At 37.2% G+C, this 25,015-nt stretch overlaps 2 protein-coding genes across 2 annotated transcripts; one reads left to right on the forward strand and one right to left on the reverse strand.

The window, feature by feature from the left end:
• Nucleotides 1-3,607: 3,607 nt before the first annotated feature.
• On the reverse strand, nucleotides 3,608-5,893 carry LOC144838267 (uncharacterized). The gene is made up of 2 exons (XM_078693614.1): nucleotides 4,319-5,893; nucleotides 3,608-4,045 (listed from the first exon to the last, which is right to left on the reverse strand). The coding sequence occupies exons 1-2, from the start codon at nucleotides 5,891-5,893 to the stop codon at nucleotides 3,608-3,610; spliced, it is 2,013 nt and encodes a 670-aa protein (XP_078549740.1).
• An 18,349-nt stretch (nucleotides 5,894-24,242) lies between these two features.
• Nucleotides 24,243-24,869, forward strand: LOC144838269 (BTB/POZ domain-containing protein KCTD4-like). Its single transcript, XM_078693615.1, has one exon. The coding sequence runs from the start codon at nucleotides 24,243-24,245 to the stop codon at nucleotides 24,867-24,869; it is 627 nt and encodes a 208-aa protein (XP_078549741.1).
• Nucleotides 24,870-25,015: the final 146 nt, after the last annotated feature.

A 25,015-nucleotide genomic window follows, 5' to 3' on the forward strand; every position in this document is an offset into this window, starting at 1 on the left:
GTTTCTGCCACTAAAGTAAAGAGTCCCATTTCATCATATACAATATCCATCCGGACCCGGAACTTGATAAGTCATAAAGTAGTTACAGAGTTGCAGGGCATTTTATCATTGTTGTTGTTGTTTTGATGTTAGCTTAATCGTTAAAATTGGTAAAAGAAGGGATGCTGACGCCAACGAATTTAACGAGCTTCATAAATGTCACACAGCCGCAATTACGGCTCTTTCGGACATGTAATTGCTGGTAACCAACGGTGAACAACGGTAAATAGCCACAACTGTACACATATAAATGTAAAAAGTAAAATTTAATAATAATCTTCGACAACCAATTCTTTCTTTTATAATTCAAACCCCCAAAAAAAAAAACCACAAAAAAACCCAACCAATTCTCAAACAATGATACCGTATTCCTATTCCCCACAAACTTTATGCAATTCCCCAAATTTCCCAATCCTTCCAAACAAAATATCAACAATCTTCTTATTTTTAAATAAATCCCCGAAACCCCCCTTTCAAATACAATAATATCACAAGATGAATAATTAAACAATAATAAATGTCCACAATATCGTTCCTTCTTGCCTTCTCTCCTACGCTGACACAAAACCAAATTAGAAAGATAAAAGTTAAAACGATTCTGCAAATAAACAACTCCCACGCCTCTGCTCCCGTTCTGCTTGTATTATCAATTATAATTCTTCCTATTTTCTGACATATAAATAAATCAAATATAAAGTTAAAATGTTTCTTGATGTCGTTCTGCACTGCAATCCGCTCCCCGACCAATTATTTCTTTCTCCTTTTCCACGTAAAATAATATCAGTATCAATCCAGTTACTCTTCAATATTTCCAAACAATTCTTTACATGCAACAAATTCTGCTGTTTCCAACAGTTATTTCTTCCGTCAATTTACATTCACAATTTTAATTAATCCTCAGTAATCTCAACAATTAACAGTTCTACATTTAAGTACAGCCTTATAGTATTACTTCCAACTCACAATTTATTAACTTCATGTATATCACTTTATTTCCTTTCTGCTTCAGCTCTATATCACCATAATTATCTCCAACTCACAATTTATTAACTTCATGTATATCTCTTTATTTCCTTTCTGCTTCAGCTCTATTTCACCATAATTCAATTACTTCTTCTCCTGTACGTCTTAGTTTCTCATATCAATATTCACCTATCCCTTTCTGGCTTAACATAACATAGCCCTCCTTCTCTGTCTCCTCTCAATTTCCATCTACCTCAAAATTCCCTCAATTATCCACATATCACCACCTTATCCTTCTCCACCAATCAGCAACTCACACACTAACTTAACCCTTATACCTCTCCTTCAATCAGCAAACACCACACAATCCTTCTCTGCAACACAACAACTCTGCTCCACTGGCTTCACACAATAGCTTCCTAAAACAAAAGAAAGGTTCAAATAGTGAAAACAAAAGGAAAAGTAAGAATGACTTGCAAAATATATACACAACTTTATGTCACTTGTGACATTTACTCCCCTCTAAAAGAATAATGTATCAACATTTTCTCCATACCGTGACGGGTCCTATTTACACTCGACTTAAATAATCAGCTCCTACATTTTCACTGCCTTTAATCGCCTCTATTCGGAACTTGTACGGTTGTAGAGCCAGGGCCCATCTCATAATTCGCCCATTGGACAATTTCGCTCTGTGCATAAACACAAGCGGCTGGTGATCAGTTTCCAACGTGAAGTTTCGTCCATATAAATAAGACTCAAATTTTCGTACACTCCATACAATGGCTAAGCATTCTTTTTCCATCACTGAATATGCTTTTTCTCGAGGAAGCAGTTTCTTGCTAGCGTACGCCACGGGAAACTTCACGTCACCATACTGCTGCATTAGAACCGCTCCCACTCCATATTCGGACGCATCTGTTCTCAAAATAAAATCTTTGTTTAAATTAGGAAGGCATAAAATTGGAGTACTGTTTAATTTTTCCTTAAGTTTAACAAACGCACTTTCCTGGGCCTTCTCCCAACATATTCGGTTAGGTTCCCGATTCTTCGTTTTGTCGGTTAATGGACAAGCAATCACAGAGTAATTAGGAATGAACTTTCTATAGTAGTTGGTCATCCCAAGGAATGACCGGAGTTGTTTCTTTGTTTCTGGTTGTTTGGCTGACAAGATGCTTTGTATCTTCTCCACTCGAGGTTGAACATGTCCTTTCCCTACCACATGGCCAAGAAACTCGATTGTTTCATAACCAATGAAACATTTGCTTGGTCGAGCAGTTAGATTGGCCCTGCGGAGACGTCCAAACAATTCAGACAAACATTTCATATGTTGATCCCAAGAAGCTGTGTGAATTAGAATGTCATCAATATAATTAAGTGTATTATCCATTCCTTTGAGTAATTTTCTCATGATACGACTGAAAGTAGCCGGTGCATTGACTAAGCCGAACGGCATGACATTAAATTGAAACAAACCATCTGGTGTTAGAAAGGCTGTTAAAGGTTTTGACGCTTCATCCATGGGAACTTGCCAATACCCTTTACTTAAATCTATCTTAGTAAAATAATGATCATGGGCCAACTTTGTGAACAGTTCCTCTTGGTCCGGAATCGGTTCGGCGTCAAAAACTGTAACCTGATTAAGTTTTCGAAAGTCCACGCAGAATCGATTTGACCCATCCGGTTTCTTTACCAATACTATTGGAGAGGCAAACGGTGCCCCTGAAGGCTCCACTACACCCAGATTTAACATCATATTTACCTCATCCTTAATGGTACCTCGCAACGCATGTGGAAGTGGATAGGGCTTGGAACGGATTGTATCATCAGTTTCCAGCTTAATTTCATGCTGCCCAAGTGTAGTCTTACCCGGTAAATCCGTCAGTACATCTTTGTAGTTTCCGATAAGTCGGTGCACCTCATGCTTTAGTGTATCATCCAGGCTTTCGTTGATGTGGATGTCGGCTGTTGTTTCTTTTGCTAGTAGAGGGTGGAGCTGTAAAAGATTTTCATTAGATAGATGATAATTTTGGTTATTTGTAAATGTTTCATTAGGTTCGCATTCAATAACAGCGGTGCTAGCTAATTCAAGGATACCAGAAGGCTCGGATACCCCTAAGGCAGCACTAATGTCTGCGGTTCGCTCATAATACTTTTTCAAGAGATTGGCGTGAAATATTTTGACTTTCCCGTTAAGGTCAATTTGGTAGTCTAGATACCCAAATTTCTTTACAACCTTAAAAGGACCTTTCCATTGAAGCAATAGTTTGTTTTTGTCTGTGGGTAATAAAAGTAGTACCTTATCCCCAACCTCAAATTCCCGGGACTTACTCTTTTTGTCATAATATTGTTTGTACCTGACCTTAGATTTTTGTAGATTCTTCTGAGCCATCTGACAGGTTTCATGTAGTCGTTCCCGTAAATCCATAACGTACTGGTAGGTGGTTTTTGTTTCTGGTGTTTCGATTTCTTCGGTCCACAATTCCCTTAGGATGGACATGGGTCCTCGTACGGTACGGCCATATAACAGTTCAAAAGGAGAAAACCCTAAACTTTCCTGTGAAGATTCCCTAACCGCAAAAAGTAGTGGGTCAATGTAACGATTTTAATCAGTAGGCCTTTCTGCACACATACGTTTCAGCATTTGTTTGAGTGTTCCATTGAACCGTTCGACCAAACCATTACAAGCTGGGTGATATGGAGATGTCATTACCTGACGTATAGACAACAACTTACTAACTTGCCTCATGACTTCAGATGTAAATTGTGATCCCCTATCGGTAAGCATTTCTTTCGGGATACCAAGTCTAGAGAAAACACCAACCAAGGCCTCAGCAACCCGTTCAGCTTCAATATTTGGTAGAGGCACTGCCTCTGGATAACGAGTAGCAAAATCTATTATTGTGAGTATATAACGATTACGACCTTTAGACATGGGGAAAATGGGACCAACTATATCAACGGCAATCCGTTCAAACGGCACCTCGATCAAAGGCATGCTTCCTAGAGGCACTTTCGTAACTCTACCTTTTTGTACAGTTCTCTGACAAATGTCACAGGATCGACAATATCGAGTAATATCTGCAGTTACCCCAGGTCACCAAAATGTTGTCAACACTTTATCTGTCGTCTTTTTTACCCCTTGGTGTCCTCCTAATAAGGTTTCATGGGCTTGGCGCATTACCTGGCGTCGATAGTCAGCTGGCACTACTAGTTGGGTAAACTTATCCCCGTGTTCAATATTAGGAGAGGAAAATTGCCTATATAATAGGTCTTTATGATAAATAAACCTAGCCTCGGCTTGTTTGTTACTCACAGTTGTAGTTTGTTTCTCTGCAAGATCCTTGAATTTTGCAAGGCTGATATCTTGTTGCTGGGCGGTTTTCATAATTCCCGCTGTGATGATTTGCTTGTGTATTTCTGTAGTTTTAAGTGTTCTGAATGGTTTATCCATAGTGTTAGCTTGAGACCGGGTAACAACAGAACATCCTTGAAGATTTCGCTCTGTCCATGTGGGATCTGGATTTCCTGGTGCTCGTACTCCTGCAATATTACCTAATATCAAGTCATAAATAGGGTTATTCATACATAGTGCATACGTCTTTCCTGAAAAAAATGGAGTAGTAACATGTATTAATGCAACCGGTAAGTTGCGGACCGTGCCATCAATCAGCACACAGGTTTTCTCCTTACCAGTAAGTTGTTCGGCTGATACAAGATCTTTCTTCACAACCACCCCACTACAGCCACTGTCACGAAGAACAGAGACGCAGCGTGACCCAACACAACCTGTATAAACGGGCATTTTACTAATTGAATTATTTAGAGCCGCTGTCATAATTTGAAGACAGTGCCCACATTGAAGAGTGACTTTATCACCATCATTATTGATACAACATTGATTTAAAGACTCTGACATTTTCGTAACCATACTGGCACCCACATCGGGAATTTCTTCTTTGGCTTTACATTCGTGTTGTTTTGTACATTTCTGGCAATCAGACTCTGTTTGTGGTGAAGTAGACAACCCAGCGCAACTGTTGGCGTCCTGTCTACAATTTCTGGCAATATGTCCTGTTTTTAAGCATCGGTAACATTTTGGAGGAGAGTTTGGCTTATGCATAGTTGAGGCTCTGCAATTTCTAGCTAAGTGACCTACACGATGACATATAAAACAAGTTGGACTACGGAAACTAGAAGGGCTTTGTGATGAGGATGTACTGGGAACATTATTAGAGGAGAGTTGAGGAGAATTTGGCTCTTTTTGTTTAAACTCTATTGGTTTACCAAATAATCCCCCACGAGCTTCCAAATATTGCTCCGCAATTTCAGCCATCGCTTGTATCGTTTTCGGTTGACGTTCCCTTAGGAACAGAGCTAGGTCCTTCCCACACCCATCGGTAAACTGCTCTCGCAGCAATAAATCTTTTAACCCCTGAAAGGTTTTTTCCCCCTCTGCTAGGTCAATCCACCTATCAAGATAATTGCTTATCCTCGCAGCAAATTGCGGGCCGCTTTCTCCGTATTCGGGCTTAGCTGTTCGTAACTTATGTCGAAATCCATCGGCGGTTAACTGAAACCGTTTTAGAAGAGCCAATTTCAACAGTTTGTAATCGTTAGCTTCAGCTGACGACAACCTGGAATAAACCTCGAGAGCCTTCCCAGTTAGTAGGGCACTTAAGTTAACCGGCCACTCAATTTCTTTCCACTCCTGACTAGTCGCATACCGTTCAAACCTTTTCAGATAGGCATCTAGGTCATCTGTTCGATCATGGAAAGGGGGTAATTTAGGTTTACTGGCCTTAACCCGTGACTCAGGATTGGGTAATACTCTACCACCCGGCCGTGCCCGATTCTTTTCTTGTTCTAATTGGATTTCTAACCTTCGCATTTCTATAAGATAGGCCTGATTCTCAGCTTCTTTCGCCCTTTCGTTTTCTCTCTCTTTTTCTTCACTCGCTCTTTTTCTCTCGGCTTCGTCCCTCTCTAGTACCTCTCTTCTCTCTCTCTCTTCCTTCTCTAGTGCCTCTCTTCTCTCTCTCTCTTCCTTCTCTAGTGCCTCTCTCTCTCTGTCTCTGTTTCGCTCCATTTCTTCTCTCTCCCTGTCCCTGTTTCGCTGTTTTTCTTCTCTCTCCCTGTTTCTCTCTTCTCTCTCTAGTGCTCTCTCTTCTCTCTCTCTGGCAGCTTCCTCTATCTTTTCCACAAACTCTCTTAATTCCACTCCATCTAACCCCAACGCTTTTCCTGCGTCAACAATTTTAGTGAGATCCATTTCTTAAGAAAAAAAAAATATATATATATATATAAGTATCCAATATAAGTATACAGTATGCCAATAATATGGCAAATAGACAATCCAAGAATCACGTACAATTGTTTCATCTACCAAGGTTCACGCTAGGTTACAAAGTCTCCCGGACGAGCCCCCATAAATGTCACACAGCCGCAATTACGGCTCTTTCGGACATGTAATTGCTGGTAACCAACGGTGAACAACGGTAAATAGCCACAACTGTACACATATAAATGTAAAAAGTAAAATTTAATAATAATCTTCGACAACCAATTCTTTCTTTTATAATTCAAACCCCCAAAAAAAAACCCACAAAAAAACCCAACCAATTCTCAAACAATGATACCGTATTCCTATTCCCCACAAACTTTATGCAATTCCCCAAATTTCCCAATCCTTCCAAACAAAATATCAACAATCTTCTTATTTTTAAATAAATCCCCGAAACCCCCCTTTCAAATACAATAATATCACAAGATGAATAATTAAACAATAATAAATGTCCACAATATCGTTCCTTCTTGCCTTCTCTCCTACGCTGACACAAAACCAAATTAGAAAGATAAAAGTTAAAACGATTCTGCAAATAAACAACTCCCACGCCTCTGCTCCCGTTCTGCTTGTATTATCAATTATAATTCTTCCTATTTTCTGACATATAAATAAATCAAATATAAAGTTAAAATGTTTCTTGATGTCGTTCTGCACTGCAATCCGCTCCCCGACCAATTATTTCTTTCTCCTTTTCCACGTAAAATAATATCAGTATCAATCCAGTTACTCTTCAATATTTCCAAACAATTCTTTACATGCAACAACTTCTGCTGTTTCCAACAGTTATTTCTTCCGTCAATTTACATTCACAATTTTAATTAATCCTCAGTAATCTCAACAATTAACAGTTCTACATTTAAGTACAGCCTTATAGTATTACTTCCAACTCACAATTTATTAACTTCATGTATATCACTTTATTTCCTTTCTGCTTCAGCTCTATATCACCATAATTATCTCCAACTCACAATTTATTAACTTCATGTATATCTCTTTATTTCCTTTCTGCTTCAGCTCTATTTCACCATAATTCAATTACTTCTTCTCCTGTACGTCTTAGTTTCTCATATCAATATTCACCTATCCCTTTCTGGCTTAACATAACATAGCCCTCCTTCTCTGTCTCCTCTCAATTTCCATCTACCTCAAAATTCCCTCAATTATCCACATATCACCACCTTATCCTTCTCCACCAATCAGCAACTCACACACTAACTTAACCCTTATACCTCTCCTTCAATCAGCAAACACCACACAATCCTTCTCTGCAACACAACAACTCTGCTCCACTGGATTCACACAATAGCTTCCTAAAACAAAAGAAAGGTTCAAATAGTGAAAACAAAAGGAAAAGTAAGAATGACTTGCAAAATATATACACAACTTTATGTCACTTGTGACAACAACCTAAATATTTCTTTATTTTAAATGGAACGCTACAACAATCCTTTGAAAATAAGGTCAGAGGTCAGATACAGCATTTCCGGTCATTTTTGGACAAAACGTTCTATAAGAAGGAATACAAACATATATATTCTAAACTATTTAGAAACAAAAAATAAACTCTCTACAACTAGCTGTTGGCGGTTTATGGGTACCCTGTATTTTTATACTTAATTTGCATATTTCAGCTAATTTGCATATGTTCCCAAAGTGTGATGTTTGTTCAATTTAAAAAATAAAAGCTTTGTTCGCAATTTGTTTAACTTTAAATTCTAGATTGCCTAGACTATACCTGATATATAGAAAAATACTGTAAATAGCGGCCATTTTGGTTTTATGGATATTAAACTAATTTCTTCAACTACATTTTTCCTCCATTTTTGATATGTTGTTGTGATAGGTCTTCAGAGATATTTACCACAAAAATAAATTATGTTCTAATTTTGTCTAGGTATACCCATTATGTTTGCTACATATAGGGTTGCATTGGGTCTATAGGGTTTACATTGATAACAACATCCTTTCCAGTCAACAAGGACAAACCAGCTAAACACAGTCAACCTGGTGTATACTGCATCCCATGTGAATGTGGAAAGGTATACATTGGGGAAACTGGACGCGACCTTCAAACCAGCCTCAAAGAACATCAAGGCCATGCCAGAAGAGGAGAGCAAGACAAATCATCAATAGTTATGCATTCTCACAAGCAACAACACCGAGTTAATTGGGAAGATGCTGAACTAATTGCTACCGTTCCTTCTTGGCATTCCAGACGAACCAGGGAAGCTATTGAAATCTACAAACACAACACTGTTCATCAAGATATTGGATTTGTTATTAGTCAAATTAGACACCTTTGAGACAATGCAATTGTTTTTAGCTTGTCTCACCCTGCTTTTCACACCTATCTGAAACAATGCTCTTCTATAGCAAGTTTCCATTCACTATTGTTCTTGAGAAACAATGCTCTGCTATAGCTAGTTTCAATCCCTCCCACTGTGTGAACTTGCCATTGTTTCTGGCTTTCACACCAGTCCCACCCTTCCCACTTATATTCCAAGTTTCCTGGACTTTCTGCATTCTCACTCCTGAGGACGATCAAAGCATATTGATCGAAACGTCGAGAAACTCAACAGTTCTTTTCAGAACTAATACACGTGGTGTACCGCAAACTTTATATCAACATTCTTGAAGAGAGTATATAGCCTACACACACTTTAGTCAATCAGTAGCCAACATACACTTCAGTCAAGCAGTATAGCCTACACACACTTCAGTCAAGCAGTATACTAACTAATATGTCTCAGCAAACAGCTAAGTGTGAAGTGCAAGAACATACATTGTGGATGACTCCGTGGTGGATGGACGATGTTGAAGGTAATTCATAAATGTATATTTTTTGTTTTAGCAACGTAATTTTATTTTTTCACTAGTTTTGTTGTTTTTGTTTTATCAAGAAGAAATAATGTTACCATAGTTTTGCAAGGGCATGATTCGATATATATTTTGTAATATATCTTTTACCGGGTTATGCAACGCATAATGACAATGATTGTGGTTTGTAAACTTTTTTTTTTTAATTTGTTTTTAGTACAACGAACATCAGTTCAGAATGTTCCACAATGGAAAGATAACGTTAAAGGTAAATACAATACTAACGTTATATATCTATATTATAAGTGAGAGAGTGTGTACGTCTGTCTGTTTGTTTGTCTCTCACTTATAATATAGATATATAGATAGATATGATTCATATTGAAAAACTTGATGCTCATTGGGATAAATAAATTTTTAAAGAGAACACGAGTTAGATGTGTACCCTGAACACATCCAGTATTAAATCCTTCTCCGAGAAGCCTTGTATATGTTTTAATTGGTTGCAAACTAGCACCAGCACCACGTATTATTAGTTGTATAATAAAACCATTTTTTTTTTTTTTATAATTTCAGTAACAAGAATACCAATACTGCAGTAAGTGTTTTTTTTTATTCTCTTGACATTACATTTTTGTTTATTTATTCGATTCATATAGATATATATATAATTTATTCATATAGTACATTGGTAAGAGTTCCTTCGGAAGAGCACCCGTTCAACCCGAAAGGAGAGGAAACCGTGGACAAAGGTAATTTATATATAGATGCATTGTTGTTGGCGAACGATACTATTTAACGCTGCTCATAATATGATTGTTATAATATATATTATATATATTTGATTTCATATAGAATCAACGCAGCAACAATCGTTACATTCAACGGGTCGTTCTAAACGCCGTCAACGAACTAGAGGCATGTTTTCATGGTAGGTTCACAAACTATTATTCTTGTTCATGCAGGAAAATGCTCCCAAAACCCGAAAATTATTATTCTTTATTTACGTCATGTTTTCTTTCACAGGCAAAGCACACTTCTACCTTTTAAGGAAACTTACGCTTTTGATTCCGAAGACGTCGACAACAAAAACGTAGACTACCTTGTAGCGTCTTCGTGCTCTGCTGTACATAACAGTGACACAGCTAAGGTAGCAGATATATTAAAATGGAATGGCTTCACGTATATTCGAATGAAGCCAACAAAAGACAAACAAACAATAATGAGGTATGTTGAAAGATGCAAACGCGTTATTGTGTTCCAAAATCTATTTTTCGACGATTACGTCAATGACGTATTTAATATCTGCAGCGAAAATTTAGGAATGGTGGAGACAACTCTACCATTCAAAAATAACATTTTTGATATAGCGGTTTTTTCTAGTGGCACTGTCATTCGCGTATTGAAAAGAACATAGTTTCATTGTCAATAATTTGTCTTTTGTTGGTTTAATTGAATAATACCTTTCATCATTAGTTGTACAAGTATGAATTTTTAACTAATGAAAAGGCATAGTTATAAACGCTTTGGGGTACAAAGCAGAAATGGTTAGTTATCTAAAGCAGGAAAAATATACATATGTATAATATATTTGTTTTTTTTTTCTCTTTCGTGGGGGCAACCCACTTTTATTTCATTCTTCATATTACACATTGTAGTTATATATAGAAATTGTATAAAATGTCATTAAAATAAAGTTTTAAATATATATATATATAAATAAAAAATTAAAATAATAATGAAACAATTAAAAATTAATACATGTAATTTTAAGAAATACAAGTTAATAATTTTCTTTTTACGTTACCCCATTTCTTTTTTGCCTTGTTTATGTTACAAGCATATTGATTCTCTATAAGATTTTTTAGCTCAAATCGGAACAAGTTCCAGACGACTTTTGATCTCATTTTTGAATGGTTTTCTAATGATTTAATAAAATTTGTTTTATAAATACAAAAAGTAAACAATGATAATAATTCATTGACATTTTCACTTTTTGTTCCAATAACAATGTCTAGCCAATCATGTACGGTTTCTTCAAGTGTATAGCATTTTATAATCATGTTGTTAAATGTTGTCCATACTTTTTGGATACTTTTACATTTCAGAAGCATGTGCTTGTCTGTCTCAATTTCGTTTTGGCAGTGTTCGCACATTTCTTCAGGAGATATTTTCCATATCTTCATTCGTTGTTTACATGCCAGAATCCGATGTAGCAGTTTAAAATTAAATTGTGCTACTTTTGTTACATGTTTCATGCTATAGACTTTTTTTAACCATATTTTATTCCACTTAAAGTTCACATTTCTAAATTCCGTTTCCCATTTCGATTGACAAAATGGAGTAATAGATATATTGTTTATAATGTGTTTATAATAAAAAGAATTTTTATACTGTTTACATTATATTGTTTGTATTTCTTGTTTGTCTCTCTCTTTTTCATTGTTTATAAATATTTTCTTCCAATTTGAGGGAATTGCATTTACAATCTTAAAATATTCAATTATTCCATTTTGTTGCTCTGAAAGGGTAGGTATCAATTCTGTCGGAGTCATTAATCCGTGATTAACTATTATATCTTTTATTGTTTTATACCCTGCTTGTATCCAACTTTTAAAATATAATGTTTTTCCACTGCATTTTATAAAAGTGTTTTCCCACAAATGTTGTTTTTCAACTTCGTTTACATTTTGCGGGTATGTATTACTTATATTGTTAAAATACACTAACACTTTTAACATTTCTTTATAAAATTCAGGCATACATTTCAGTTCTACATGACTTTCAAAATTGGGCTCACTAATATTGACAGTATAATTAAATGGATACATATAATGTTTTGGTAAATATTTCCATTTACCTGGGTCAGGGCTTAACAATCTCTTAACCCAACTAAGTTTTAACGAACTAACCATTGTGCTAAGATGTACCATATTTAGACCACCTTCTAGTATTGAATTTATAAGGGTTTTTCTTTTTATTTTTTCTCTTTTTTTACCCCACAAAAATCTATATAATACCTTTTCTACTTTTGGGAATACATATTTAGGCACATTTATGACACTAGCATTATATACAAGTTTGGAAATTGCAAATGTTTTTATAATAATTATTTTTCCAAAAAAAGAGAGGTTTCTTTTTTGCCATAATTGCAATATCTGATCAAGTTTAGTGATTTTTTCATTCCAGTTCTTTTCTTCGCACACTCTTTTATTGTAGCCGACATATATCCCTAAGAATTTAACTGGATTCTTCGTCCATGTTAGATTAAAAGGTGCTGTTTCATTATTTTTGCTGGAACCAATCCACATTCCTTTAGTTTTTTCTTTATTTAATTTTAATCCAGATATATTACAAAAAACCTCTATTTCTTTCAAAAAGTGTTTTAAACTAGTCTCGTCTTGTGTAAATAAGACGGTGTCATCTGCTAATTGACAAATTTTAACAGTACTTTCATTTACATTATCTATATTACATGGTAACATAATGCCTTTACATAGAGGATTATCTCTTATGTTATTAGCCATTATTTCAACAGCAAGTGTGAATAAAAGAGCAGACAGTGGACATCCTTGTCTTACTCCACTTTCCATCTGAAAACTTTCAGATAGCCAACCATTATTTTCTATAATACATTCTGTTTCTGTATATAACAATGTAATCCATTTTGTAAATGACATTCCAAAGCCAAACTTTTGGAGGCATTTAAAAATAAAGTTTCTATCTAATGAATCGAAGGCCTTTGCAAAGTCTAGAAAAACTATTGCTCCGGGTAAGTTACATGTATTGGTCTGGAAAAGAACGTCTTCTACTAAGCGTATGTTTTCTCCTCCAAATCGTCCGTTGATATAACCTTTTTGGTCGGAATCAATAATTGGGGCAATTATTTTTTGTATTCTACTCGATAGGGCATGGGCCATAATTTTATAATCAACATTTAACAATGTAATTGGTCTCCAGTTTGTTAGTAATTCTCTTTTTCCAATTTTAAATAATAATTTTATTATTCCCTTTTTTTGTGTTTTAGGTAGTTTACTTTTATTGTAGCTATAATTTAAGGATGCACATAACATTTCTTTTATATGATTCCAAAAAAACTGACTGAAATTTCAGTTTGTTTAATGTTTTATTTAATGATAGAATTTCAATTATTATTGTACTGTATTTATTGTTTATGAATTTAAATTTCGTTAACTCGGAAATCGTTTTAACAAATAAAAAAATTTAAAAAGTTATGAGTGCGCGTGTGTGTGTTCATGGCTCTGTCATCCTGTGTGCAGAATTTAGGACGACTACTGAATGCGGATAAAAACTCTATTCGAAGACATGCACAGAAAACCGCTTACATACAAACTTTAATTGTCGAATACAATTGCACCAAAGTGCAAATGTATTTCAATATTACATGTTAAAATAGATATAGCTTAAAAGTAATACATTAGGGCGTAATAATGTTTTACATAAAATAAGTGTTATCTTTTAACTATTGAAAACACATTAAATAAATGATTGTTTGATACCGCCCAAACGCCCAAGACATGCACAGAAAACCGCTTACATACAAACTTTAATTGTCGAATACAATTGCACCAAAGTGCAAATGTATTCCACGTTATAATCAATATTACATGTTAAAATAGATATAGCTTAAAAGTAATACATTAGGGCGTAATAATGTTTTACATAAAATAAGTGTTATCTTTTAACTATTGAAAACACATTAAATAAATGATTGTTTGATACCGCCCGCTCGAACAAATCTTCCGCGCGGTTCAGTAAACGTTATCTGCTAACACTGAGGGTGCTTGACTTGTTCATTATCATGGGAGCCGTGAGAATCATTTGTGTATGAGTAAATAATAAAAAATATACAGAGGGCGCAATCACACAAAAAGTCAGAAGAGTAAACAAGTTTACTATCCGGCGTGTGTGTGCGCGTGTGTATACAAATAATATTGTTCGTTTCTTGATAAAATCGAAACGGTATAGTGTAGAAAGCGAGCATTACATATTTGTATCGTTTCTTTACGGCTCGAGAACTTATTATCCAGAGAATAATATATCATTTGTACATGGTAAAATAATAGTTTATAAAAAAAAAAATAGACTTGTGAGGTTCCAATATCCACGCTTTCATATGTTGGAAGCTTACACAACGACTATCGCCTTCGTCCATTATAACTCTCGGATCAATCTGTTGCAAAGACAGTTTGAGAGTCGGCGGTAGATTCAAATCTTCATCGGAAATTGTCATCAACTGATCGAGAGTTAGCGCATTACTTGATTCATTTGCAATCAAATTTAAATTTCGTTAACTCGGAAATCGTTTTAACAAATAAAAAAATTTAAAAAGTTAGATCACGTTTGTTTGTTTTTATTTATTCATTTCTTGTGTGTGTGAGTGCGCGTGTGTGTGTTCATGGCTCTGTCATCCTGTGTGCAGAATCATAGGACGACTACTGAATTCGGATAAAAACTCTATTCGAAGACATGCACAGAAAACCGCTTACATACAAACTTTAATTGTCGAATACAATTGCACCAAAGTGCAAATGTATTCCACGTTATAATCAATATTACATGTTAAAATAGATATAGCTTAAAAGTAATACATTAGGGCGTAATAATGTTTTACATAAAATAAGTGTTATCTTTTAACTATTGAAAACACATTAAATAAATGATTGTTTGATACCGCCCGCTCGAACAAATCTTCCGCGCGGTTCAGTAAACGTTATCTGCTAACACTGAGGGTGCTTGACTTGTTCATTATCATGGGAGCCGTGAGAATCATTTTGTGTATGAGTAAATAATAAAAAATATACAGAGGGCGCAATCACACAAAAAGTCAGAAGAGTAAACAAGTTTACTATCTGGCGTGTGTGTGCGCGTGTGTATACAAATAATATTGTTCGTTTCTTGATAAAATCAAAACGGTATAGTGTAGAAAGCGAGCATTACATATTTGTACCGTTTCTTCACGGCTCGAGAACTTATTATCCAGAGAATACTATATCATTTGTACATGGTAAAATAATAGTTTATAAAAAAAAAATAGACTTTAATATCGTGTGTGTGTGTATACACAAAACACTTCTTGATAGTGGTGGGTGTGGTGTGAAAAAAAAAGTATTCAACGTTTCAGAGTGACAAAGCTTTACGAGTGTACTTTTAACCGATGTTTACCGTTTCGCGACGACCAACATTTCTTCGTGGACAGTGCAGTAACGAATACGGTGTTTGGACGACTGTACTTTAGACAGAGTAAATAGACGAACGTAACTGTAGCTATGAGCATAGAAGACCATGTTAATAGGGCAGGAATCCAGATTGAAATTGGAATTCTGCCTATGAAATTCAAGTTAAAGTCAGACATTGCCTTTCCAAGTGTCCGAGCAGGAATCTCTATCAAGCTAGAAACGGTCTTGGCAAACGCTTCAACCGGCGAAACGGACAGGATCGGATGTACCACATAGTTTCTGTGATATTCTGTACATTCGTCTCTTTCTTCTATAAAGATATTTGTTCGCAACCACGACACAAAAACATTCATCGTATCATCATTCTCTGTGATTCGTGTCTGTTGCTTTTCACATTTGTTGACAAGCTGTGTCATCTCGGCCCGATTAACCGCCACTCTCTCTCTGTACAACAATAACCAATTCCATGGAACACTTACAACGAATAAAACAATAAATACGTCGAAAATCAATCCTCTTGGCTTCAACATCATGCACGCATGTGCACTCGACGCTGTACATTAACGATAACTTTTAATCTTCATACTTTTTTTTTATATATAATAATAATAATACATGTAATTTGATTCAAAGAATCACCACAGAAGGAGCCTTGTGTTGAAATTAAATTTTTTTTTATTATTATTATTAAAATATTATTCTCCATTCTCTAAGCTTTCCAAAAATATGTAACTTGCTTTATAATTTCCTTCCAGGCAATTAAGATATAAGCCGAATTCAATAGATTACTTTCGATAGATTATCAACAATTAGAAACCAGCCTTTGAAGTTCAGTGGTTCATTGGTTCTATTCAATATCCACAACACATTCTCATTGAATACCATTAGTTATTTTTAATGGATCTACATGAAATTTTACACACTTAAACAATGAATACGAATAAATATTACACTTTAATTTCTTTTAATTTTATTATCATCTTCATATATAAAATCAACGATTAAAAATGCATAATTATGTTGATTAATGGATTATTTTGAGCACACAATCTGTTAACATAACTCACTTCTACTCTAGATCATGATTAGGCCTAGTATACAAATTCTTACACATTAATTTCTTCTTCGTTTTCAATAACTATCCTCGCCGTCAGAATTTTCGTCTATCCCCAGCCAGTCTTTAGTATCCTCATCTTCATCTTCACTTACCCCATTTTTCTTCTGCCCCTCACCGAGTAAAAAACAATCCTGAATGTATGTAGGCCTAGCTAGTCGCTGAACAGGACCGCATCGTCAGCATTAGCAAGAAGGCCAGCATTTAAAGCGTCAGCTAATTATAGCAATATAGCTTTTGCGACACAAGGCTCCTTTCGTGGTGATGCGACCCAAATAGAAACAAAAAACACGCAATGTAAAGACATTTTTTTGTTATTGCCTTTGTCGTATCATCAAACTTTCCGTTCTTTAGTGAACAGAACATCTTCATCGTCCTCCTCTCCATCCGCATCGCCTTTTCTTAGAAAATGACGTTTATGCATCAACATAAAGCATTGAATAAAGACTATGGTGAAGAATCTGATCAGATGCGAAATCATGAGAGCGAATGCCCAGTGTCGACCGACTTTGTTGATCGGACAGTCTGATGAGTCTAGTTTGTGTGCGCTCAAATCGAGTAGATTCTGATAGCAGCTATCGAGCTCATCACATTTGAACAGTTCACGACCGTCAAACATACATGGACCGAGTTTATAGATAAAAACGTTGCGTATCAGATCCAGGATTGTCATAGCCACCGACGTCAATGAAACCGCCTCCCATATGCGTTCCAAAGATGAGTATCTGGACATCATGGCGGCAGACAGAAACGCGTACACTACGTGCTCAGAACAAAGTGGATATACAACGGCTCCGGCTAGAACGTCCACCAGTAACGTGGCAACGACTATAGGCAGTCCAACGAACATGTACCACGTCCAGCAGTCTAGAACTTGATTTCCTTTTGAACGATCGGTTATGTGTAGCATTACCGGCAGAATACCGGTGGGCAGATAGACAAGCAACATTTGTACAGTGTAGTAAATGGAACCGGCAGCTGTTCCCAACTCTACCATGGGACAACGTCGTTGATCGGCTTGCCATCGAAGAGCGTCCGTCATGGCGCGTTGACAACGTGCATCAGTTCCGTGAGCACCGCACTCTTGCATCGGATCTCGATAGGATACACCGCACGGTCCGATCAGGAATTTCATATTCGACAGAAACGATATGTTTGCAGCCGCGCACATGCTCAATCGAAACGCCGATATGAGTTTTGTTGTCGATGCAGCGTGTACGAATATGGCGTAGAGGCAAACGGGTAGAAAGATGGCGTGCCAATCGATTATCGGATGAACGTTTGTCTGTAACAGTACGTCGATTACAATAGACGTAGCGAAACATGTTGTGATCAACGAACAAACAGTGTACTCTTTCATCGTCTCTGTGCTGTGTCGTTTCGTGCGCGAAATACGTTCATGTACTCATCATGACACAGAGGGAGGACGAGGAGAAGGCGGCGGCAGAGGAATGAGAATCGTGAATTCAACTTCTCCGTTGGACAGATTTCTTCTGACAACGGGACAATGCATAAATCTATAGACGGACTGTATACATTTTTCAAAGTCGTGCGCGTTAGTCCATCCAACTTGTGAGTAGAATTCACGATATGCGGTGGGCGTCATGACGTCGGCCGGTCGAAGAGCAAACTTGTCACCGTGTTTATCTATTACAACGGGTTCGTTTGTTTCTAACGCTCGTTCTGAAATCAACTGAGTGCATGATGGCTTCGAAGTATTCGATATCTGGCGCGGGAGGGGGAAGCGGTATGTTCAGTATGTATTGCCTGACTTCGACAGTCCACGGTGGCTGTTTATCGCGTTGCACCAACGCTCTGTAATACGATTCTGGAGATTTGTATTGTGGACTGTCGGTCAAGAGAACCTTGTAGAAGAGTGTACTCGCATCGCGTATATAGAAAGTGGTGTCGCGATCCATGTATCGAATCGGGATAGCCGCGTACGGAATCTTTGTGTTTTGTTTCCAGCATTTCCGGGCCGCGATCGATGCATGACCGAAGCGTATCCGATCAGGATTGTTACACGACAGCTGCGTGTACGCGCTTGCTGGTAAACGATGTGTAGTGAGAAACGTCGTTCTGTCTTCATCGTGGTAACATATCAAAGTGTCAACATCTATTAATATCCATTGATTGGGATGTACGTGCGGTTGGAGTAATCGTCTGCCTTGTACCGTCATTTTGTTAAGCTGTATTCGTTTATTTGATTTTGAATGTTGTAGAACGGGTAGACGTGCTACTGCTGCTTCATCGTCCCTCTTCATATCACCTTCCAACTCGTCCAATCGGTATTATTGAATTCATCTCGTAGTGTTTCACCAACACCACCCGTCGCATTCTCGTTGCCTACAATAAACCAATCGGTGTTGAAGTTGAGAGCCTTTGTCATCATTGCGCTGTGCGTGTCTGTGTGTGTGTGTGTGTTTGTGTCTTGTTAATGGTTAAAAGGAACTTATTACGATTCCATATTTTCATTTTCTTTCACGATGATGTCGAATGATGACCATAGATTTGCTTACAGATTTAACAACGATTCAACGTAGTACATCGAAGACCATGCACTTACGTACGGCGATGCAAAAGAGCGTATAATGCTTCAGTGGAACATAAATCCGACGTCGCGTAGACTAGAAATGCGATGTGAAGATAGCATGCGTATACTCGACGACTATGACCCGATCATGAAGAACAGGAACGTTATAATCGATAGTTATTCCGTCCAATATCCTATAGATAATTTCGAAGATATGTTTCATAGAAAAATTGATGAACGAAAGAAAATGAGTAAAGAAGATATACGAAATTGGCTATCAACTGCGTTCAAGTACTGCAATATCGACTACAACTACCCGTATACTCAATCGTTACCGATAATGTCAGATTTGTACGTGTACGTAAACAATCCTCACGCTAAGCTGAACAATTGCAACACGTTGTCAAAGTTGTCGAGATGTGTGCGACTGTTGCAGGAAGCACGAGCGATGTTTCCGAACGATACAAAAATGTTTGGTTTGGTAGGCTACGAATTGGACACGTTGCTCAACATATGTTTAGGCGTGTATCAGTATCCAGAGTACAACAAGGCATCAACGTTCGGAGAAGTGATAAGTCTTCGACAGTCAATGTACGTGGGAGACTTGATGAACTTTATTCAGAATGCCCTCGTCAGTTACAATGCTCAGTCAGTATCAGTAGAGAGAGAAGCTTACGACGGCGCCTACAGCCCTATCAGAACGGACATTTGTATGCTTAAACACAAATTGTTGGCAGCAAACAGTTACGAAGACATCCGAGATTGTTATGACGTGTGCTTAGATATGAAAATAGCCAGTGCAGAACATGATCATTAGTTAGTATTTCAAAGACTGCAGTAAAGCACTGTTGAACATTTTATGGGATGTTGAGATTTGAAAAAAAAAAAAAAATCTTATGAATTTATTTCGTTTATACATGATGTGTGCAGTAGTACTAGCATTAAATTTTTGTTTCTGAGATGATGATAATAAAGAATCGAAACGTTAATTTGTTTTTTTTGTTGTTTTTTTTAATGTGTGCGTAAAAGTGATGATGATGATATCGTTGTGTTGATGTTATAAACGTGTTTTCAACGCGTCCGCGACATGACAATGATCAAGGTACCGTTAGAGGTATGCCTGAGTATACGCGATTGTCTAAAAGATGATCCGACACGCCGACTGTGTACGTCGAATATTTCAAAAGTTTGGAACGACTTGATATACGGTGATGAGAAAACAGATCGTTGTCGAAAGTGCACTCGATTCTTGCTTCAGAATTGTGTACACTGCGGCGTAAAAGCATGCGATACATGTAAAATAGTGTATAGGTGCGCAAATTGCAAGGTGTCTTCGTGTCAGAAATGCGTCGTGACTGTAGTACGTATTGACAGGGAATATTGTAACGAATGCACTTGCGCGAGTCAAAGACACGAATGTATTGCTCAGATTTTGCAACGTATGCACAACAACGTAGAGGCTCATAAAATGGATTTGCGGTCTATTGTACGTTTTGTGAGTGAAGCAGTCGAGCACGATCCAGACGAGATTTTGATCGCGGCAATGCGCGAACGACAGCATGCGACGTTGGGAAGAACGTTTGCTGAACGTGTACTCTGCATACAATCTCTGCAACGTTTAACTTTGATAGATGTGCCGATCGTCGACAGTTTTTTATCTACGTTGATGACAAAAGGAGGAGGAGGAGGAGGAGAAGGGGGTTTGAAATACGTTCGACTTGTAAGGTGCAACAGACTGACGTTTGATAATGACATGCTGCCGAGCGCTAATCCGATGACGGTATGTATCGAATGTATGGACGTGTCTCCGATAAGATTGTCAAGTGTGTTTGACAAGGAGCATGTGACGTTAGTGTTGATAAATTGTAATTTTAGCGTAGACGAACTGGCTGCAGTTGACGACTTTAAATTTGTTATAGAAACGAAATGAATAAAAATTAAAAGACGTTTACTATATAATTTCAATATAAAATTTAATGACAAAAAAGAGAGATCGACGTTTCGGTACCATCATAGAACCATTTTCAAGATCAAGTGAATACAAAACAATAATAATTATGTGCACTAAGCACCAAAGTTGGTGACAGGAAATGCTAATTGAGGGCTAATTAAGTAATTAGCTCCTCCTACTGAGTTAGATAAACAATTTAGCTTTGATGGAATCCGAGTGTAGGTTTTATCTCTTTGATCCACAACATCTCCTTAATTAGGCAATCAAACTTATTGTTACATTTAGATAAGACTCTAAAGTATTCTGAGATATCACCAGTTATGCCATGTTGTTTTAGGTGATCGCCTATAATACTTTTGTTATGTTCATTAATGCGTTTGTAAAGGCAAGTGTAAACGACATAGTTTGTATCACACAAACCACATTGAAATTTGTACACAACGCATTGTGAATTAATGATTCTGGGTTTCATTTCTTTAGGTTTTAAGGTGTCACCTATCTTACGACTAGTAAATACTGGTAAAATATCATTTTCAATCTTCGCACTAAGTTGTTTAGTAACCGTGTTACAACAAGTTTGATCCTTGTACGGTAGTACAATCCTAATAGGCTGGGGAGATTCATCAGTTAGCATATCTTCATTAGTATTACTAGGAGTCACACAAGTATTAATGGATTGGTTGAAAGCCTTAACAATATTACTAATAAGATCTAAAGGATAATTCAACTTTTGAAAAATCTTTGTTACATTATCAACCTCTGATAGGAAAATGTCATGCGTAGATGACAATTTGTAGGCCCTATTAAGCATTGTGTGAATTAGATTACGTTTATGTTTGATATCCACATGGCTATCATAATGTAATAATAAGCCTTTATTAGTGGATTTCTTATTTACTTTGGTTTCAAGAGATATATTGTTTTTTGAGATAGTCATACCTAAAAAATTTATTGAGTTATCTCTAGCAATTTCCATTGTAAAATCAACGGCATCGTGTGAATTGTTCAAATGAATAAAAAACAAATAATTCTGATTCTATTTCTGTTTATTGCAAACAAGTCATTATGCACGTCGCAGGTTGGTTACCTGAAAGACATGAATTATAGAAACGATGCACACGATACGTACGTTGTTATTCCAGACGACGCATTAAACGTTTCATCGTGCATTTCTTCTAGTCTCGAGAGTATTAGTTATGATGAAGTGTTTGTATCGAACGTGACTGTGCGACCGTTGTGCGGTAAAGGCATCATAGTGACAGCGAATGATTGCACGTCGTTTCTGATCGGTGATCACGTTCACGTACAAGACTTCTCGTTTAAATGCAACAACTGGTCGCGTTCGTCGTCTGCGCTGCGTCTCACAGGAGTCGGACGCGTGTACAACGTTACGTTGGAGCGTCTCGGTGTACACGGTGGTGGTGGTGGTGATGATGATGATGATGTAATGAATATCGATTCAGCGCCACCGCCCATACTCGTTCACGTATCACCGCTGAAGAAACGTTGCGGGTACACAACGTGAGTTTAAACTCGATCGTCGGTGGCTCTGTCGTGTTGAATCGACTGTATGGCTCGATGACAGTGTCTAGATCTACGCTCGTCGAGCGTGTAGAGTGTGTTCGACTGGAACTCATCAGAAACGCCACCAAACTATTGGACTGGGACAGATGGATGTCGTTAGGCTGCTCCAGTACTGTACACGAAGACGACTGTGATTGTACACTAGAATTGATTACCTGTTGTACAGCGTTTTTAGTAGCGATCGCGTCTGTCTACGCAATATGCGCTGGAGCCAGAATGCACGTGCATAACCGCAAAGTGGCTGAAAGTGCTCTGGCCGAAGATCATTCATTTCATCAATCAAAGTGAAAAAAATGTTTGATTCGTTTTGCAAAGCGTCCGCGCGTCAGAGAATGACCGCCGGGATCAAGTCTGTGTAACTGATAGCACATTTCTCGATGCAAAGTTCTAAAGATGCGTTTTAATGTGGCCATATAATGAGAGACGAGAGGCCAAGTATTGTACAAAACAACGACGGATATGATAAGATATCGTCGAATCACGTCCAAGATTAGATTTAGATGAAAGGCAAAGCAGATATCGTCCTGATAACTGACGGAGCAGTCACCGTGCGTCGGTTGCCATACGAGTAGATTCATTGGATAATAGACAAGATAACGAGTGAACGTTATCGAGTAAAACCATCGCATTTTGTCACAGAAAACGGATCCCATCGTTCTGTGAAATCCGTAACATACGACTTGATACCAAGTTTGAAAAGCTTCGCATCCGTCGATGGTGTGCCACAGAGCCTGGAATTGATGCATGTACACGCGTAAACTTTTCTTCTTGGCTTGACTGATGATGATTCGCTCCACTTGTTTCGTTACAGCGGACAATACTTTACATACGTTGCCGACGATGGCTCTGGACGTTACGATGACATAACTGATGAGGCTGAACGTTATGAAAAGTATGATAGATATGTAGAAATACGGTTGAATGGGCAACTATCGATAAGCGCATTCGAACAAGGCCAGTTTAATGCCCATAGTGTAGTGCGTGTGTGCGGTGTTTTTTGTTGTTGTTTTTTTTAGAGACAAGCCTGAACGTACGCTAACATCGCTGCCGATACCCCACCGACGTACCGATACTCACACGAAAATCCAAAACGATCGTTGGGACACACGCAATAGTCACCGTCTGCGGCGTCAGAGTATACACATCGGCCGTTATGCGCTGCACACGTCGTGCAGTTTACTGTTGTTTTAGGAATCGATTGTTTGCACACGGCTCCGGAGACGCCATCGCCTACACACACGCAATATTTCGATACACCATCGTACTCCATTCGTCCACTCATTATTTAGTTTACCTTGGTATTTTCGTTTCTTCGAAATGTTATATGAAAGCACATTGAAACAATTTCTATGAATACGAGATTAGCCACATTTATCCGAAACAAATTTATCATCATCATCTCATTCAAATGTAACAATTATCAATCATTACCGATCCGACTATATATATATAATATCTAACAAATAACCATACTGCCAACGCTGTGGCGAATGCTATTGGAATAAATAAAGTAAAGGCTCTCTTTCTAAAAGAAGATCTTTGTTTTCAGAGAGTTGTTAATTATAAGCCAAATATCTTTGTTGTTTTTACATTAAATAATACATGTCTAGCAAATGGCTGGAGAGTGGTTCAAAGCTAACCTGAATATTCTCCCGTTTTTTAGATTAAATTATATTGGAGCGAATTTGACAAATATGGCTTCACACAAAGACGACATTGTAGAGCTAAATGTTGGCGGGTGTTTTTACACCACAAGTCGATCAACCTTAACTCGTTATTCAGATTCTATGCTGAGTGCAATGTTCAGTGGTCGTCTTCCTACTAAAGTTGATCAGTGTAACCGCTACTTTATTGACGGAGATGGGCCTACCTTTAGACACGTTTTGAATTTCCTAAGGATATCAAAACTTATTCTTCCTGAAGGATTTAAAGAATGGGATATTTTAATCAATGAAGCGGATATCTTCAAACTTCCAGGACTGATTACATTTATTGGAAATGAGAAAGAACACATTCGTAAAAAAAAAGTAAAGACAGGTAAATGTTTAGACTTTATAGAGGTACACAAGTCAACATCCCAATTGCGTGTATCTAGCAGTCTGCCAAACATTTTCTGTAAACTACCATCACTAATGGAAACTTCCGAACTTCAGAAACATGGCGAGTTGGAAGTGACAGTTCCCTATCTATTCGAATCTGATCATCTTATACTATTAAAGGAAATAATTCAACTAGGATTTACATTGGAAACTGCTTGCTTAGACTCGAAGGATAGGCCTAGAAGGACATTTACAAGAGAGACCTCTGCGGCCACTATATAATGTGTAACGTGTTACGAATTGTTAAAAGTCTTTAGTAACGCAGTTGTCAAGATTTGTTTAGTTTGTAACGTTTGCATCATGTTGTTTCGATTATTTTATGTCGGTTTTTTCCAAAAGTTGATTAATGTATCGTTTTGCTTTTGTGG

This window comes from Antedon bifida, chromosome 3 (genome assembly GCF_963402885.1).
Source record: "Antedon bifida chromosome 3, ecAntBifi1.1, whole genome shotgun sequence".
Taxonomy (NCBI): domain Eukaryota; kingdom Metazoa; phylum Echinodermata; class Crinoidea; order Comatulida; family Antedonidae; genus Antedon; species Antedon bifida.

Excerpts from the sequence above, each read along its gene's own strand:
- LOC144838269 (XM_078693615.1), top strand. The coding sequence starts at position 24,243 with ATGGCTTCACACAAAGACGACATTGTAGAGCTAAATGTTGGCGGGTGT.
- LOC144838267 (XM_078693614.1), bottom strand. The coding sequence starts at position 5,893 with ATGCGAAGGTTAGAAATCCAATTAGAACAAGAAAAGAATCGGGCACGG. Across the intron at positions 4,046-4,318 it reads CAGAGAAACAAACTACAACT|AGAACTGTACAAAAAGGTAG; the intron begins GTGAGTAACAAA and ends GACATTTGTCAG.